Source organism: Pelecanus crispus, chromosome 7, assembly GCF_030463565.1.
Source record: "Pelecanus crispus isolate bPelCri1 chromosome 7, bPelCri1.pri, whole genome shotgun sequence".
In the NCBI taxonomy this organism is placed as follows: Eukaryota; Metazoa; Chordata; class Aves; order Pelecaniformes; family Pelecanidae; genus Pelecanus; species Pelecanus crispus.
Window position 1 is genome coordinate 45,375,326 of NC_134649.1, and position 17,070 is coordinate 45,392,395.

At 39.5% G+C, this 17,070-nt stretch overlaps 1 protein-coding gene across 6 annotated transcripts; it reads right to left on the reverse strand.

The window, feature by feature from the left end:
• Positions 1–688: 688 nt before the first annotated feature.
• On the reverse strand, positions 689–16,675 carry UBA3 (ubiquitin like modifier activating enzyme 3). Of its 6 annotated transcripts, none has more exons than XM_075713561.1 (18): positions 16,638–16,675; positions 16,460–16,501; positions 13,407–13,527; positions 12,335–12,415; positions 9,257–9,339; positions 8,631–8,711; positions 7,931–7,974; positions 7,564–7,628; positions 6,551–6,706; positions 6,323–6,425; positions 5,711–5,824; positions 4,505–4,558; positions 4,018–4,054; positions 3,857–3,938; positions 2,827–2,927; positions 2,642–2,705; positions 2,481–2,535; positions 689–1,451 (listed from the first exon to the last, which is right to left on the reverse strand). In XM_075713561.1, exons 1-18 carry the CDS (start codon positions 16,655–16,657, stop codon positions 1,363–1,365), a joined length of 1,392 nt encoding a protein of 463 aa, XP_075569676.1. In that variant the 5' UTR covers positions 16,658–16,675; the 3' UTR covers positions 689–1,362. The 6 variants fall into 6 exon arrangements, with proteins under 6 accessions (XP_075569676.1, XP_075569673.1, XP_075569671.1 ...); XM_075713558.1 differs by having other exon boundaries at positions 16,627–16,663; XM_075713556.1 differs by having other exon boundaries at positions 5,711–5,821; positions 16,638–16,658.
• Positions 16,676–17,070: the final 395 nt, after the last annotated feature.

Below are 17,070 nucleotides of genomic sequence, written 5' to 3' on the forward strand. Positions count from 1 at the left end.
TTCCCGGGGCGCGGTTGGCAAAAATCACCGGGTGAAAAATTAGAGCGTCCCTCCCTTCGCTGCGGAGTTCTAGTGCAAGGCTGGAAGATGGAAAGCTTGAGCACCGCTCATAGTTTAAAAGGTGGAAAATTTAAACAGAGTTGACGCGCATGAGGGAGCTGGGGGTGCTCAGCCTGGAGAGGAGGGGGCTGCGGGGAGGCCTGAGTGCGGCCTGGCACTGCTGAGAGGGGCCTGCGGGAAGGGGGGGGCAAGCTTTTTAGCAAGGCCTGTTGGGACGGGACAAGGAGTAAAGCATTTAAACTAGAGAAGAATGGATTTAGACTGGATATAAGGAAGAAATTGTTTACGCTGATGGTGGTGAAGCAGTGGAAGGGGTTGCCCAGAGAGGCGGTGGGGGCCCCATCCCTGGAACCATCCCAGGCCGGGTTGGCCGGGGCTCTGAGCACCCTGCTCTGGTTAAAGCTGTCCCTGCTCGCTGCAGGGGCTGGGCTGGGTGAGCTCTAAAGGGCCCTTCCCACCCAAACCATTCCATGATTCTACAAAAATCAGAAAAATCACCTTGAGGTACCTGGCACCGCTGACAGAAAGGTCTCTGACTAAAGCAGCCAACGATGCCCTAGATTTTTTAACCAAGATTATAAACGCTCTTGACTATCCACTGATAAGCCACAAACTAAGGTGTCTTTATGATTTTTTTATTAATAAATACCTTAACAGCACCAATGATAATACAACACTTGTGCAACACTGTGCACAGCAGCTGCTTGGGGACTGCGAGTAGAGATGTCTGTATTTTCTTGTACAATTGATCATTTTGTACTTTCCTGTTTGCCTGTAAACAAAGTAATCTCTTCCATACTTAACACCTTTCATAAAATTGATCAAATCAGCATCAAATAAAAGGAAAATGCTCATTTTCATCTACTGCCCTCTTGGTTTTCAGGTGACGCAAGTGTCAGTGCTACAATTCAAAACCAGATGGCTGTGGTTCCTTTTAAAGGGTGTCCTCATCGCATATATGTGTGCACACATATGTTGAAAACAAGACTTTTGGCCACCTTAAAATTTCCGTGTGTCTGAAAGTACATTAGCATTAGCATTTTGACAACAAAAACTGGAAAAATGTGTATTCCTATACATCAGAGTTCTGTACATTAATAAGCATTTATACAAATATAATCCACCAAATATTGGCTTTAGGTACAAGTCTGAAAGACGGTGATTCATTCGTATTACCTAACCTTCAACAATGCTAGTACTAACATGAACATTTCAGGTTGTTTTAACACCCACAGGATACGTTTGTTTTACAAGGTGGGTACAGATTTCTCTCGCCGTGTATGCAGTTTACGTATGAATAAATTAAGTGGTAAAGTGAAGCTTGAACAGCATCGTCTGTGGTGTAGTAACATCAGCAACTGCAAGTTCCTGGCCATCCACAAGCCCCAATTCTAAATAGAAAGAAAAGTGTAAGTACAGCAAACCCATTTGGTTTGTCTTTTTCTTAAAGAAAAAAATCCCGAAAGTTATGAATGCCATTCCCACAAGCCATACATATGATGAAATAAAGCTGCAAACAGCTCACTAGCTAAACTACTATTCACCTAATTCAACCAGGAAACTAATAGACCTTGTCAAGAAATATATAAACTACTATTGAAATATGTTTAGTTTACATCAGTTATCAGCTTGCTTTCTTGCAAGTTCTCTGCCATCCACCCACACTTCACATTTAAGCAATTCAAAGCTCATCCCTAAGCAACCTGAGGAATGTATATTGCATGTAAAAAGATAACAAAGCACATTCTACTGCATAGTGCAAAATAAAGCCAAACATGCCGTACAGAGGGATGAAACTGACTGATTCTCTGTTTAGAGGATGTCCTGGTTTCGGCTGGGATAGAGTTAATTTTCTTCCTAGTAGCAGGCACAGTGCTGTGTTTTGGATTTAGTATGAGAAGAATGTTGATAACGCACTGATGTTTTAGTTGTTGCTGAGTACTGCTTATGCTAGTCAAGGACTTTTCAGCTTCCCATGCTCTGCCAGGTGCACAAGAAACTGGGAGGGGGCACAGCCAGAATAGTTGATCCAAACTGACCAAAGGGCTGTTCCATACCATACGGCGTCATGCTCAGTATATAAACTGGGGGGGGTTGGCCGGGGAGCAGCGATCGCTGCTTGGGAACTGTCTGGGTATCGGTCGTCGGGTGGTGAGCAATTGCATTGTGCATCACTTGCTTTGTATATTATTATTCTTATTATCATTGTTATTATTATCATTACTATTTTACTTTATTTCAATTATTAAACTGTTCTTATCTCAACCCAGGAGTGTTTCTCACTCTTACTCTTCCGATTCTCTCCCTCATCCCATTGGGGCAGGGGGGTGAGCAAGCGGCTGCGTGGTGCTTAGTTGCTGGCTGGGGCTAAACCACAACAGAGGAGTATCTTGAAAATCTACACGACAACTGCATGATACCTTTTAGTGTCTTGGAAAGATTTGGCCTTGTTCGTTCTTCAATTGAAGCTACTGTCTGCAAAAAAAACGAGAAAAAAAGCTAAAACATTTCCTTTCAAATTCAGGAAAGTAAATTTAAATAAATTAAGATTATGAAAGACAATTACGTATGTTCAGATTACCTGTAAATAAAGTGTTTTATTTCCCCCATACATAGTTGCTGTGATTGCAGGAGATTTCATCTGCCTGTATATAAAACATTTTTTAAAAAAGCAGACAATCAGGTAAAAATACATTTAGAAATTACCTTTTTGAAACACTAAACTACAAACAATTATCAAATAAGTCAGAATAGTTGCACACTTACAATGAAGCATTATTTGTCAAGTAATCCAAGATCTCCTGTAATTTAGCTGATGGGGAAATCTCTATATTTTGGGGAAGCTGGCTGCAGGCTGGACAGTTCTCCTACAACAAAGTAGCACAAGAACGCATGGTATGTTAAATATGATTTTTAAAATGCTTCTAAAAGTCTCAAAACTATTTGTGTGTGTGTTTTTTTAAAAAAAGTTTTAGCTCTAGAGATATTAACACTGTTGCAAGTATTAATGACAAAACCCAATTCCTCCTGAAGTCTGTCACTGTCCGACTGGCTCCCAGCAGCAGCTAAGTATGAACTACAAATTTCACCTGACATAAAATTTAATACTACAAACTTTCAAATCAATTGTTGTCATGACCTCTTTTTGAGAAGATTTGCTTATGAGTCTTCTTGAGATTGCATATCTTATTTTGAAAACCACATTTCCTGTATTACAGGGGAAATCTTTAGGATTCGTTTTCAAAAAAGTTAAGTATGTTTTCCTCTGCAGGTAGCACAGCAGAAACAGCTGAGGTACCGATGTTGCACCAGCAGACACCACAGAAATAGCTGTCTGAAGAACCTCCCTATATCAGAAGTTACTTTTCCAAATATTAAGACACTTTGGCTAAACAGGCAACAATTAAATATGCCATTACATATATTATGCAATAGGTTTTGGTAAACTGATGGGTAGAAGAAAAGGTTTCATTAGCAGGACATCAAGTAAAGCATCTGTTGATCTGGAGGTAAGCAATCCTGCTACTCTACCTGGACAGACCGCCACTGTCATCACTATTAGACCCCAAAACCACAGAAGTTTTTTTTAAAAAAAAAATTCTGACATGCTAAAAACAATACTCTGGAGAAGTAGCAGCCTAGTAACATTGTAGTTTCTGCTTTTAAAACTTCAGAAATACTATTATTCAGTGCTAGGGACCAAGAGATTCAATACTGGGTTTCAGAAATACACACGAACTGCATAAGTTCAATAAAAATCAAGGAAACAACCCTGCAAGCCTTTAATGGCACTAACCTTTCTTTCAGCTTCAAATGTGTACGTGTATAATCCATCCGCATCATTAAACACCAAGTAGTTGTTAAGAGGAATGTATGCACTATAACGACAAATGTGTTAGTGTTAATACACGTCATTATGTTGGAAAGCATATATGTTACTAATAAGAAATGAAATACCTTGTGGCTATTTTAAAAACTTCAGTGGCGCAAACAGCTGGAATGAGAAAAATAAAACCAATGTCTTCACTTTTTATCTCAGAACATGCAGACATTAGTGCACAGGGTTATACCAGAGAAGTGACCAAAAAAAAAAATTAAGTATAACAATTTGTACAGAGAAAAATAAACATCTGAAGGTAGCTGGTAGTTCTATGCATTAACACCACAGATTTGGCATTAATCTGAGACTATGTTAAGCTTATATATCGTGTTTTCCAATTTTTTTTGCCCAGTCTCAGACGGTTTTGCTCACTCCCCGTCATACATGAGCTTAAAATGTATACAGTCACATGCAGTTTCTCTATGGAAAACAGAAATGAGACTGTAAGAATCAATCAGATCTGCTTAAAAATTACTATTATCCTCCCCGAGTTCTTGATTCCAAACTGTTGCCTTACACTCTAAAGTCTGTATTGCGGAAGGGAAATGAGTTCTTTTAGCATACCTGCAATTACTGCATTTGTAGAAGCTACTGCTGGAATAATTCGTTTAACCACCCCTGTAAAAACAAAACATACAGCTTTCATAGTTTCCTGGAAACTATACTGAGAGATGACTTTTAGCCAGAATAATTACAGAAGGGTGTACCAAAGGTACTTTAAACTTTCCAGGAATTTCTGTAACAATAAGGTACAATGGCATGCTGCTCAAGTACTTGGCATTTTTTTTATTTTAGGAATGGATCAAGCATGTTGAAAAAAAGAAGGTATCACACAAAAGAGAACTAGTCAACAAATTCTTCTCTATTTAGCACTGAAAATTAATTTAAAACTCAGTTCTATTCCTGTTTAACTGGAGAAATGCATAAAGGAAAGGTATTTGGGTTTGGTATTCCTTCTGCAAGAACAGACTTGCCAAACTGGCAAGTCAAATCAATTGCTGTCATGACCTCTTTTTGAGAAGATTTGCTTATGAGTCTTCTTGAGATTGCATATCTTATTTTGAAAAGCACTAAAAGACTATCTGCAATACACTAGGTGGAATCTGAGGAAGATACACGAGCAATCAGGTCGCCCTTTTTTTGACAGGAAGGCACACACTGAGGTTTGAGTGTGGCATTTCAAGGCCAGCATTTCAAATGCGTTCTCAGTACTACAAGTCAATAAACAGACAGGAGTTACCACAAATTCTGGAGGTTCTGTATGAGATTCTCCACTTCTTTTCTATTTCATTAGCGTTTAAAATACTGATTAAATGAGTGGCAGCATTCTGCACTTACATGTGAACAGAGGCATACACAGCAGTAAAAAACAGATGCTTAACCAGCCTAAACTGGCATAAAGTGTTACTGTTGCTAAAAGAGGCAATCACATTCTTTTGTTCCTTCTCTTCGACCCAGCAAAAGTGGTCAGTCACAGTGTAATGTAAACTGTGGAGCTGTTCCAGGTTAAAAATAAAATCGCAAAAAGAATGTTCAGTTTTGGCCCAGGTAAGTTCCTCTGATTCATCATGAACGCCTAAACATCTGATTCATCATAAAAATATTTGTGCTGGCACAGGAAACAAGCTGCTTGTTTCTGTTTTAAGATGTTAAGGGAGAAAAGCACTATTTCTTTCTCAGCAGAGCTGCCAGCTTAGTCATAACAAATACAAAGAAGACCAATCCAGCCTAACTGCAAGTGCCACAAACAGTGAAATGCCATACCCTTACCTTGGGTGAGTCTGTATGTAACACCTTTAATATTAAATTGTGATGCTCTTTCTAAAGATTTCTGATAAATCCACTGTATATGTTCAGGGTCATCTCCATCCAATGCAACACCTTCTACAGCAAAGTTAAGAATTTACAGATAAGTTACAGTTATAAGAGTTCTTCAGAAATACAACATTCTTTTTGTCTAATAAAAATCCCTTTGTTTTACTTTGGGTTAAAACAAATACCCCATTAAGCTATTAAAACTTGACACTTTAACTAATCAAAATATCATTTCTACAAACATCGGAAGTTCTCACACATTCTATACACAAACTCTCTGAACTTCATGGAGTTATAGAGCTGTTACAGGTTACATTTTGAGTCAGGAAAGACACTGTGCAGTATGAGAGAGAGAAACACATGAACAAATACGGAACTGGAGAGTGAGTCTGAGAAGAGAAAATCCATCACCAGCTCAGCGGAGGCTTAGCTTCAATACAACAATGAGCCACATAAAGCTCAAAAAGGCAGGATTGTTTTATTAAAAGTAGCTGTGTATACCTAACTCAAAACAAAGTAGTTAAAAGGAGAAATGTCAGTTTAGCACCAGTGCAATATACTAATTACCTCCAAAAGGTTGCTCCTTTGGCCACTGCAATATCCTGACATACTCAATACAATGCTCTGGTAGTCGGGGCATAGATGCAATAGTACACATGGGAAAATTGACCTGGTGTGCGCAGGGCAAGAAAACCAGAAGAAAGCATGTAACACATTATGTATAGTGCTAGGAAAAGAAACAAGCAAATCAGAGGAATACAAAAAAAAAAAGGAACCAGCACTGGTTGCAATTACCTGTGGTGGATAAAGCTCAAGCGTGCATTCAACACATGCTGTCATACCAGGAATAATCACACGAACATTTCCTTTGAAACCTTCTGTCCCTCCATCTATTAAAGGTATGATGGAACTTGGATCCAGTACACCATCTTCATAATGTAAAAATGACATCTAACGAATAAAGGTGGGTGGGTTTGTTGGTTTTTGTTTGGGTTTTTTTTTTTTTAAAGCAAGACGCAGGAAATAAAAAAAAAATCCTAAAAATGTTATTCTTAATGGTACACGACAAGATTGAATGCTTAATATAGTTTCTTTTCAGGGTACATAGTGTATAAAACAGTACTTATTTGTCAGTGCGCAGGACTTCAGCTACCACCTTCACCCTCCACCTCCTCCTCCCCTTACCCCCCCGCAATAAATGCTATTGTTTCTTTATAGTATACCAGAGCAAACGGTTGGTTGATTTGAAGGATTTGGGGTTTTGAGTCTTGGTTTGTTGTTTTGGGTTTTTTTTTTTTAAATACTGGTAAATACTCAAGATCATTATTTTATAAACAAATTCACAATGATAAAACTACCTAGTCTAATGACCAGCTTTCTACTACTTTGTAGCAGCAGGGCTCCAAAAGATGACATTTACAAGTTGCAGCATGGTAAGTACTGTTTGGCTAATGAAAAAAAAAGGTTCACATTGGGAGCATCCAGAGAGGCCGTGGAACTTCCCTTCTTACGATTTTTAAAAGCTGACTGCACAAGGCCACAAATAATGTAATCTAACTTTGAAATTACCCCTGCAGGGCACTGCACAAATACTGGCTAACACTCCTCAAGAAAAAGGCAGGTAAGAGAGTATGCATTTTATCCTGTTCACAAAAAGAAAAAAGAAAAGAAAACAGAAATAGATACAGAAAGCTGTGAGTTTCAACAGCCTTCATTTCATTTTAATGACGCATTCTACACAAATCTGTTCAATTTTAGTTATCTGTACTCAAACAACAACCAGGCTTTAAAAAGACTGACGACTTTACCAGCATGCCATTTATCCATCTTCTTGCAATTATAGAGTCCAGCCCACAAACAATAATATGAAACTCTAGGGGGGGGAAAAAAACAAAAGTGATTTAAAGTCTATACTGACGCATACTTCTTAAGACAAGTGAAGTATTCTGTCCGTAACAGTCCAGAGGAATTGACTGTAGTTTAACTATCTCCCCTAGATTACCTACATGACAGATGCATTTAAGTTTTGTCTATTTGTTACTTCTACTTCCAGTATACTGTAGAAGACTAAAATAATTAGCAATCTAACTACCATGAAAAGCAGCAAGCAACAACAACTGCAATGTTCCCCTAAAGCACCAGTGGGTGTTTGGCAGGCAAACAAATACCACTTACGTCGATAGAAGCTTTCATCCATGTCTTGAATCTTTTTAAAATATCTGAATGTAAGCCCAGTAAAGGAATATATTTATAAAGTGTGTGTGTGGGGGGTGTTCTATTTTTGTTTTCTACTTGCTAACCTAAAGCCAAAACATTATCTAATTATTATTATCATTTTATATGACACTTTTTTTAAAAAACTAAGTGATTGAAAGATTCAAAATTCCCACAGCTGAAGCTGTAGCCTCTGACAGAACAAGTAAGGGACACAATGTAATACTCACACAGAGCAGAAAGCTCAGCAGTCAAACTATTGAGGAAGCTCAAAACATGTGCTCTCACACAGTCCTGCTTTAGTAAGTGCTGCTCTATGTTTACAAACTAACGTCTCCTACCAGTACATACTCAAAACACTATGGTGAATAAACCTGTAATTCTAATATCTAAGGGAAAATCAGAATATTGCATTCAAATAAAAAGACTCAGTGGAAACATAGAAAATAGTTTCTTAAAGCCTAGTCTTCTTTCCCCATGCATATTTCCTGTATGCTAATGCCACTGAGAAAGAATTCTCAATCACCAGCTGAATGAATCTGTTCTTTATTGTATGAAAAAGAGAGGATGGCAGCAAAATACTTTAGATAGTCTTACCACCTACAGAGTTTTCTAGGTTTTTTGAAGTCTTCAGGGCTACTACTTCTCTATAAAAGGATACGCTACGACAGCACAGTTGGGAATGCGGCTGTTTAGGAATTCGGCTGCAACTTCAGCTTTTGGTCGCCCAACATCCTTCGGTCTGGGAAAAAACCCAAGCAATTTCAAACGCATTATTTTAGTAGATTCAATCTTTCCAGACTCCATGCATTGCAATACTGAATTAAGTGACCAACTGTTACTGTAGGACAATTTATTGATACGGATAATATCAAGGCATCAGCTTATGAGAGCCCCAGAGTTATCTAAATACGTCCATGTAACTACAGTTATCAGCACCAAAAAAAACTCCAACAATTTTTCATTTTGCTTGGAAGAAAAGTGTACCAGAAAAATTGATATCTCAATCTGTGTGCATTATTCTTTGTTGTCACTTTTTCCATTAGTCATTAGCTGTATTTGAGTGGTAAGGAATATATGTTAATTTTCTTCACACTCAAACTATGACACCACAGATCTCAAAACAGGAAGGAATCACATGCAACATTTTGTTAATTATAAGCACTACTATGAAAGTTCAGTCACCTTTAATGACATCTTCCTCAAACAAAATAATGATCATATTCACATATTTTGTTTAGGTACATTTAAAAGAACCAAAAGTCGAATTGTGAAAATAGCACTTACCGAAACAGAAACTGTCTGTTAAGATTAGAAACATCTATAGTATCCATGTCAATAACATGGATCTGTCTAAAGCCAGACAGTGCCTGTGAAAAGAGATAGTCAACTTCATTTAATAGGAAATGAAATGCTTACAGTGCTCCAGAATTTGTTCCACATGCCAAAAAAGCAACCTTTGGAGGAACAAACGTATTTATTCTTCATTCCCTGTGCAGACAGCTATAGAGTCGTTCTTTGTTAAAAGAACATTCTTTGTTGGGTTGCTAATGCTGATATTTAGGCACATGGAATTAGTAACATTTCAACGGTCAAAGACAATGTTCTACTGAACGCAATATTGCGTTAGCCTACCTAATCATAACACAAGGAAGTCAAGGGCAGGCTGATCTATAAGGGGAACTTGCAGTATTCCCTCACAACTAGAGTAAATCAAAAGCGTCCATTAGGGAAAAAACCACAGAATTTGAAGAAATACCATAAGCACTTCCTTGCTTGGCAGGACTAGGAAAACAAAGCTTAATTCTTCTAAAATTTTAAGGTTTTGAACATTCACCATTTTCACAGCTGGCGTAACTGAGTCTGGCATATCCACCCCCAAATCACAGTTCAAAATAAGCCAGCATTCCACACCGCATTCAATGCTGGAACAGAACGCAAGCACAGAAAGTCACCTCTCCAAGAACATGCTGAACCTCTGACAGGAGTTCTGCCTGATCTCTGCATGCAGGCCATCACGAGTTTGGCAAATAACTTTAAAGTAAAATTGTCTTAAAACTGTATTGCGGGTCCGAGCTGGTAAAGTAATAACATGTCACACGCAAAGAAACAATGTGAATTGTGGCTAAAGGGAAATAAATGCTGTAAAACACTGGTTTTAGAGAAAGGAAGTGTGTTGCGATGCTCTGAAGTGACCCCAAAAAAATTTGAGTCACATCCCCTACCTTTTTTCCTTTAAGATTCAATCTTGTCATACAGAGACACTTCCAAACTTTTCATTTTACATTTTCTGAACAAACAGAGCCATTCCATGCATAACAAGTATTGAAAATGCTGTATCAGAAAACTGATTAAACAAATGAACAACAGGCATAAAGTCTTTTAGAATAGAAATTCATTTCTGTAAGAAAAGCAGCACAAATTTCTGCATGTCATACTGGATACTCTTGGTGCTGAACAATCATTTTGTTTCAATGGTAAATGTTCAGCTTTTGTTCAATATTATCAAAGCAGGCTGGGAGCACCTGCTAAAGAGAAGAGCGAGCCTGGGACATCACAAACACACAGACTGGAGTCTCTATCGAATTTATATTCATTGTCCCAAAGACATGAATACATGTGAACAGAATCTACATTTACTTATGAGCTTATCTTTCTGAAAATGATAAAAATAAACCATGGTAACTTAAAACCTTTTTGAAGAGATGGGAACTGAGTGCACACAGCACTTAAGAAGTCCCTTACCCCATACAAATCCTCCCGCTCAACAAGCTATCAACAGATTGGATTTGTTATGTTCCAATAAACCCATAAAACAGTAGCTCTGGGCAGAGGTTAAATTCACCAGCACTAAATTCCCAAAGAAAGAAAACTGCCTTGGAGCTGTCATAGTCTCTTCAAGTAAAATCCTGCTTAAGCATTGCAGTAAACAGAACAAGAGTATACAGAAGTGCTGGAATTGTAAAACACCGAAGTTAATGGATCTGGAATGCCTGGCTTTAAATGAGGCTATTGATTTATCAAGCATCTCAAGCTTGGAGGTAATCTGTGGAAATACTGAAATAGCAGTACATAAATTCTATAGCAAAGTACACTAATGCGTAAGTGTTAGTATAAATTAAGGAAAAATGTTATTTCATAATAAGTTATTATATCAATCCACACATTTTCCATGGAATCCATAAGGACAGAAATTCTTAATATTAAATAGAAGCATGGAAAAGTACAGCATTAGTCTAAACTACCAAACTCAAACGGGATGGTAACAGTGAAACTCTATGATAAATATGAGCATCTGTGAGGACAAAAACCACATTAATAGGATAATTAAATTCACACGCATTTATCGGGTAAACATCTGACAGTACATGATCCCGTGACTGCATTTTAAACACTTAAAAATTGCTTTTCAGAACACGTAGCGAGAGAATCCATTATAAACTAACATCACATCAAGAAAACTATCTGGTAATCTGTACACCAGGGAAGTCCCGTCATATTCTTTCCCTGTTCTTATACCATCACCTATTCCTCCTTAGCCATTTCCATACAGAATAGCGCATGCTGGTCTGACTCAATAAAGCTGCCATTATATAGGCTGAATTTAGCAATACAGACACAACTCTGAGGGAGTGTTCAGGCTCTGCAGACATCCTCCAATTTACTGATCTTGAAGAACTGGAAAACCCGAGAGCCACTACTCAGGAAGGCCAAATGGATTCCACAGACATGAAGGTCACCATAGACACAGTAAGTCTGGCTCCACTAATTTCATTATGGAAGAATGTAAGTAATTCCAGCAATTCTAACCTCACTTTGAATTAATCCAAAGATGTAAAATAAACTGAAATTAAATTCAAGTTTGACTGTCAATACTAAACTTTGTACTAGCTACATATGGCAGTTTAAAGTATCGCTTTTCAGCTGAAAATATACATTTCAAACATTGTATTCCAAATGACACTTCCTTGTACCATTATGAGCAGGATTTCTTCTTAGTTTACTTCATTTCCCTAGATCTGGTAATTAGGGAAAATTACCAACATTAGATCGTATCTAAGGCTGCAGGTGAACTTTTGCCTACACTTCCTAAACAGCACCATGTTGTCCCTCATGACAAGCTTTGAGATAGCTAAACAAATAATATGCAACACATTAGCCTACCACCTTCCAAGCTTGTTAACAAAGTCCATTCTTCAAGTTCATTGTCTGCATCATCACATATTTTATACATTTTGATTAGAACTTAGAAATTTAGTAGCTACATACAATCAAAACCACCAAATTAGCAAAGCAGAAAAGATAACGTCCTCAAGGAAAAAAAAGAAGATTCTAAGAAGCAAAGGATGAAAACTGAGTAATTACCAGGTTTTTCAGGAGTTCGCATCCTAATCCTCCTGCTCCAATAACTAGTACTTTACATGTGCTTAACAAAAACTCAAGAGCCTGCAGAAAATATAAAACAAAAAATTAATACACTAAATAGGAAAAAGTATAATTTGTCCTTTGCTTCATAATCCTTAAAAAATGCATTATTGTTAATTTTCAGTGCCTAGTAAGTTTCACATAAAACAACTTAGATCAATAAAACAGTTTGTGCTTGCAGGGGTAATTAGATACTGGACTTTAATCAGTTGTTGAGTTCATGCAGTTCCTATATCTCAACTTACAGAAAAGCAAGACCTTTGCTGATATCAGTATTCTCTTTGTATTAATTTTGACCATGAAAAAAGCAAGGTCCAGCTGTATTATTATTTGATTTAAGGAGAAAAGGTTTTCTTCCTCTAAAAATTTTACTCATACATAATACAAAATACATCTAAACAGACAGAAAACATTGGTGGCCAAAAAGAATTGAAATTTTTAACTATACAACTGCTTCCTGTGAACTGTTCTACTAGACCCCAGCCTCAAACTAGTAAATAATGGAACAGTACATTAGAAAGGTAACAGTAAAATACGTTCAACTGTAAGCTCTGAAACCAAATGTACCAAAAAAGTAAAACGGAAGAAATAATTAAAAGTCTGAATTTCGCTTTTCCCTACGAAAGGTCTTTCCGAATTCTCTAAGTACTCATATTAACCTTAATTCCTTCTTCAAGTACAAGAAATTCCTCACTGTATCTCATTACTTAAAAAGTGAGAGACAAATGCTGCTGTTTTTCATCTGGAACTCAAAGACAGCATAATTCGTATGTTGTTATACATCTCTGTATATGATGACAGCAAGCTTGTAGTTGACAAGTGTACAATTTAGAAATACAAGCTTATAAAAAGAATACAGCATGTTCTAGCAACATAATGTTCAATTGATTAAAATAAAAGCTTTTCATGCAGTTTTAGTATTCATACACTGCTGGTGGTCAATTAATGAAACTGTTTACATTAGTTTGCAACACACGCTACAAATTTTTTATTTAAAGTAAGTGTTTCTCACTTGAGTGCCTGGCTCGAAATCAGGATGTGTGAATGGTCCAGATCGCTCGAGGAACTTCTTTACATGGTTCCAGCGACCTTCCCAGTCTCCAGTGTCCCCACACCCACCATCAACAGCCATTCTGCACAGAACACAGTAAATTCAGCTGCAAAATCATAGAGAAAAAGCCACACCTCTAATTTTTTTTTCTTTATATATCTTAAAAATACCTAAAATATTGACCATTCATACAAACACATTTGCATATTCTTTGTGCAAGTTATGTGCATGAACATTTGCAAGACTGGGTTTTATTTGTGGAACTACAAAGCAATAATACAAAGGGGAAAAAACCCAGGCATTTCAATAAATCCCACTGATTTAGCTGTTACTAGTAAAAGTTGACCTGAAGTGAAAAAAGGGTCTATCCTTTTTGCTTTTATTTCCCTCATATTTAAAGAGGACACAGAAAAAGAGGTTGCCCCTTTAGATTTTGAGGGTGCCCTTTTTTTCATGGGAGTCAAGTCTTGTATTCTTTTTTTGACAGACTTTTTGAGTTTGTAAATCATATTTAGAATTATTAGTATGTAACTGTAATTGTGAGGCACTGAATAAATAACAGCAGCATGCCCCAGCACTGTCTCCTCTGAATCGCCATAGTAGTTTATTTAAACAAGTGTTAAAAAATACAAATCTGGAATGCTCTTCACCCTCAACTGGCACCATGTCATTTAGAACACCCCCATTTTTCAGTCATCTCCTGAGCCTGTCAGTGGTAAAAACCTGACTTGAAAAAGGGAATGTTTGCAGTTATCCTCTTTTAAATTTGCGAGACAGAATTTTACATCAAGTACTCTAGTACCCTTTTTCCCCCCTTCTGCAGGTCACTTTTAGTAGTACATAACTATAAATTTAAACTCTGTACAGACTTACTGGTATGGTTCAAAATCAGCTCACTGAGGTAATTTTCTAACATAAGATCACTGCCTACACAGAACAAGCTCTTCCTTAAAACAGTGCACTTCCCTTTTTAAATAGGACCTCCACTCAATAGATATGGATGATTATGTTCTACACTAACACAAAACTAAGCTTCTAATAAAAGAGCTTTGCCAATCCTGAGTATGAAAGGTTGTGTCATCCTTGATAAGGAGTATTGTTTGCTTCCTCCTATGAAGTAATATGAAGAACGCTTGTATCAATAAGTGTTGTTGGGTAATGTATAGAATTTATTATTATTTCCTGGTGACTCATCTCAAAATAAAAGGAAAATGTAGTGAAAACATCTAGACAGCAAATGCCTTTATCCTCACAGAACTCAGAAGATGGACAACACAGCACATCCATAGCAATTTTAACTTCTGGGCAAGAATTTTGCAAAAGATTTTCAGTAACAGGGAAAAACTTCACTAAAGTGCAGGAATAAATAAATCATAATTTGCCTATATTTTGCTTGCAGTCTGAACTCATTTTCTGGTTAACTGTTGACTTTAGGTAAGTTAACTTACTGTACTAGCAGTTCAATAAGATCTAAAAGAATCATTTGAATTCATAAGGGTCTTCTGACCTCTGACTTGCACTTTGTACCTCTCCCAGTTTTCACAATAATGTGAAAATGCACCCGTTTCACATAAAGTGAAATAGTGTGAATAAATACAACACTCCCACTGCTGAACCGTGGGCTCGTCTGTTGTACACCAGTTTTCAGGATATGCATTAAGCACTGACTTAAGCAAATAAAATGGGTCAATATACATCACAATAATTACTTCTATGGGTTATAATTTTTAACCTTTCTGGAAACAAGTCCAGAAGCTATGTTTGGTGCCATTAAGAACAACTTTTTTTTTTTATCTTTTACATAGTCCATAAACCACTAAGCAGCAGTACTCCTTTTCTGTTTAAATGTGTGTTTTCCTTTGTAAGTGATAAAACAGTAAGACCTAGTTTCACTTTTGCGATTATACTACAGCTTGGTTTTTCTACAGGGTTGGACATTGTGGAGATCTGAAAAACATCAATAACTCAACCTGAGATTTTATGCTTAACTTCAGAGACGGTTTTTTTAAGTGTTTTTGTGTTGTTACAGCATTACCAGGTATCTGTATTATTAGACTTTAACCAAATCCTTATCTATTTCATTGAATTACTCCATTTTAAAATTTTGTTTAAAATATCAGAGCACCACAGTCCTTATGTTGCTTTAGGCCCAGACTTTTCTCTACCACCTTCACATCTCCAGAGCTCCATGCTTTTGAGGGACTTGGCATGCACACCCCCCTCCCAATCCAACATGCCCAAGGATTTTTGTGACCCTCACCCCAACACACACATGCACTGCCTGCGAGTCCACCGCTCGGGCAGGCAGGTCTGCTCTGTGATCTTTGGGAAGAGGGCCACGAGCAGACGGAAGGGAACAGTTAGGGGATGGAAGCAGATGAGGTTAAGGATTTCTGAGCATTAGTTTTCAAGGCCGTTAGGACAGATGCATAGAATTTAGGGTTTTAATAAGCAGAGGCAACTGTTCTGTAGCCTGAATTTTTAATTTTCAGCCAAAATTTAGTCACCTGCTTCTAGCCTAGAGGCCCTCCCCAGGTCCCTGACCGGCAGTGCAGCTTTTCCACTCCTGTCACAAAGCTCTCCAGCACACCAGCCTTTACTCATGCCAAGCTCCAAGCCCGCAGCTCCCATCCCCACTCCGGGTGAGCCCCGTGGTCCTCTCCCCGGGAGATTCCTCTTCCCCAGTCCTTGCTGGTCAAGCGCCCTTTGGCGTTCCCCCTCCTCACACTGACCCACCTAACACCTTTCCTCCGGCTCCCTCCTCCCGCCCTGGCCCTGGCCTGCGCCATCCCCACCCCTCTCCGCCCGCCGGGCCCCGGGCCGCTCACGCACGGTCGCCCCTACCAGCCCCTCTCCAGCGGGCCCCGCAGCCCTGAGCTAACCCGCAGCCTCCTCCCAGCCCACACCTCTCCTGCGGGGCTGCGGCTCGCCCTGACCTACCAGCCGCCCCTCAGCAAGCGCTGCCTGCCCCTGCCCCGGGCCGGGAGCCCGCTCGCCCGCAGCCCCGCACTAACCCATCCGCCAGCAGCTCCTCTAGCCTCCTTCTTTTCTTCTCCCTAAAAGAGAGAGAATAAAAGAAGGGTCAGTATCGCGCTACAGAGACCGGGGAGGAGGGAGAGGGGACCCCGGGGCCCACCCGTCCCCGGGAAGCGGGGGAAGGGGCGGCCGAGCACACACATACAGGGCACTTACGGTTCCTCACCATCCGCCATATTTCCCTCTGCTTCCCACAACGCCCCGCGGCGCCTCTATGGGCGGTGCTTTGCCAGAGCGCCGCCACGGCCGCGGGCCCGCGGAGCCGGGGCGGGGGGATAGAGCGCCCGCCCGGGGCGGGGATCGCCATGGCAACAAGGCCGGACACCCCCCTGCCGCCCCCGGCCTCCCCCCCGGTCCCCCGAGCCCTGCCGCAGAGACCGGGCAGCCGCAGCCGCCTCCCTCCCTCGCCCCGCGCAGCCGAGGGCTCTCCCTGACGCTTCCCGGGAGCCTCGGACGGCGTCCTCAGGGGCAGAGCGTGTGGCGATGGCGGCGCCTCAGAGCCCTGCGGGGTCACAACGACCCCATGCAACGCTGCAGGCTTGGGGAAGAGTGGCTGGAAAGCTGCCCGGTGGGAAAGGACCTGGGGGTG

Excerpts from the sequence above, each read along its gene's own strand:
- UBA3 (XM_075713561.1), bottom strand. The coding sequence starts at position 16,657 with ATGGCGGATGGTGAGGAACC. Across the intron at positions 16,502-16,637 it reads ATGGCGGATGGTGAGGAACC|GGAGAAGAAAAGAAGGAGGC; the intron begins GTAAGTGCCCTG and ends TCTCTCTTTTAG. Across the intron at positions 8,712-9,256 it reads AACAGACAGTTTCTGTTTCG|ACCGAAGGATGTTGGGCGAC; the intron begins GTAAGTGCTATT and ends GTTTTTTCCCAG.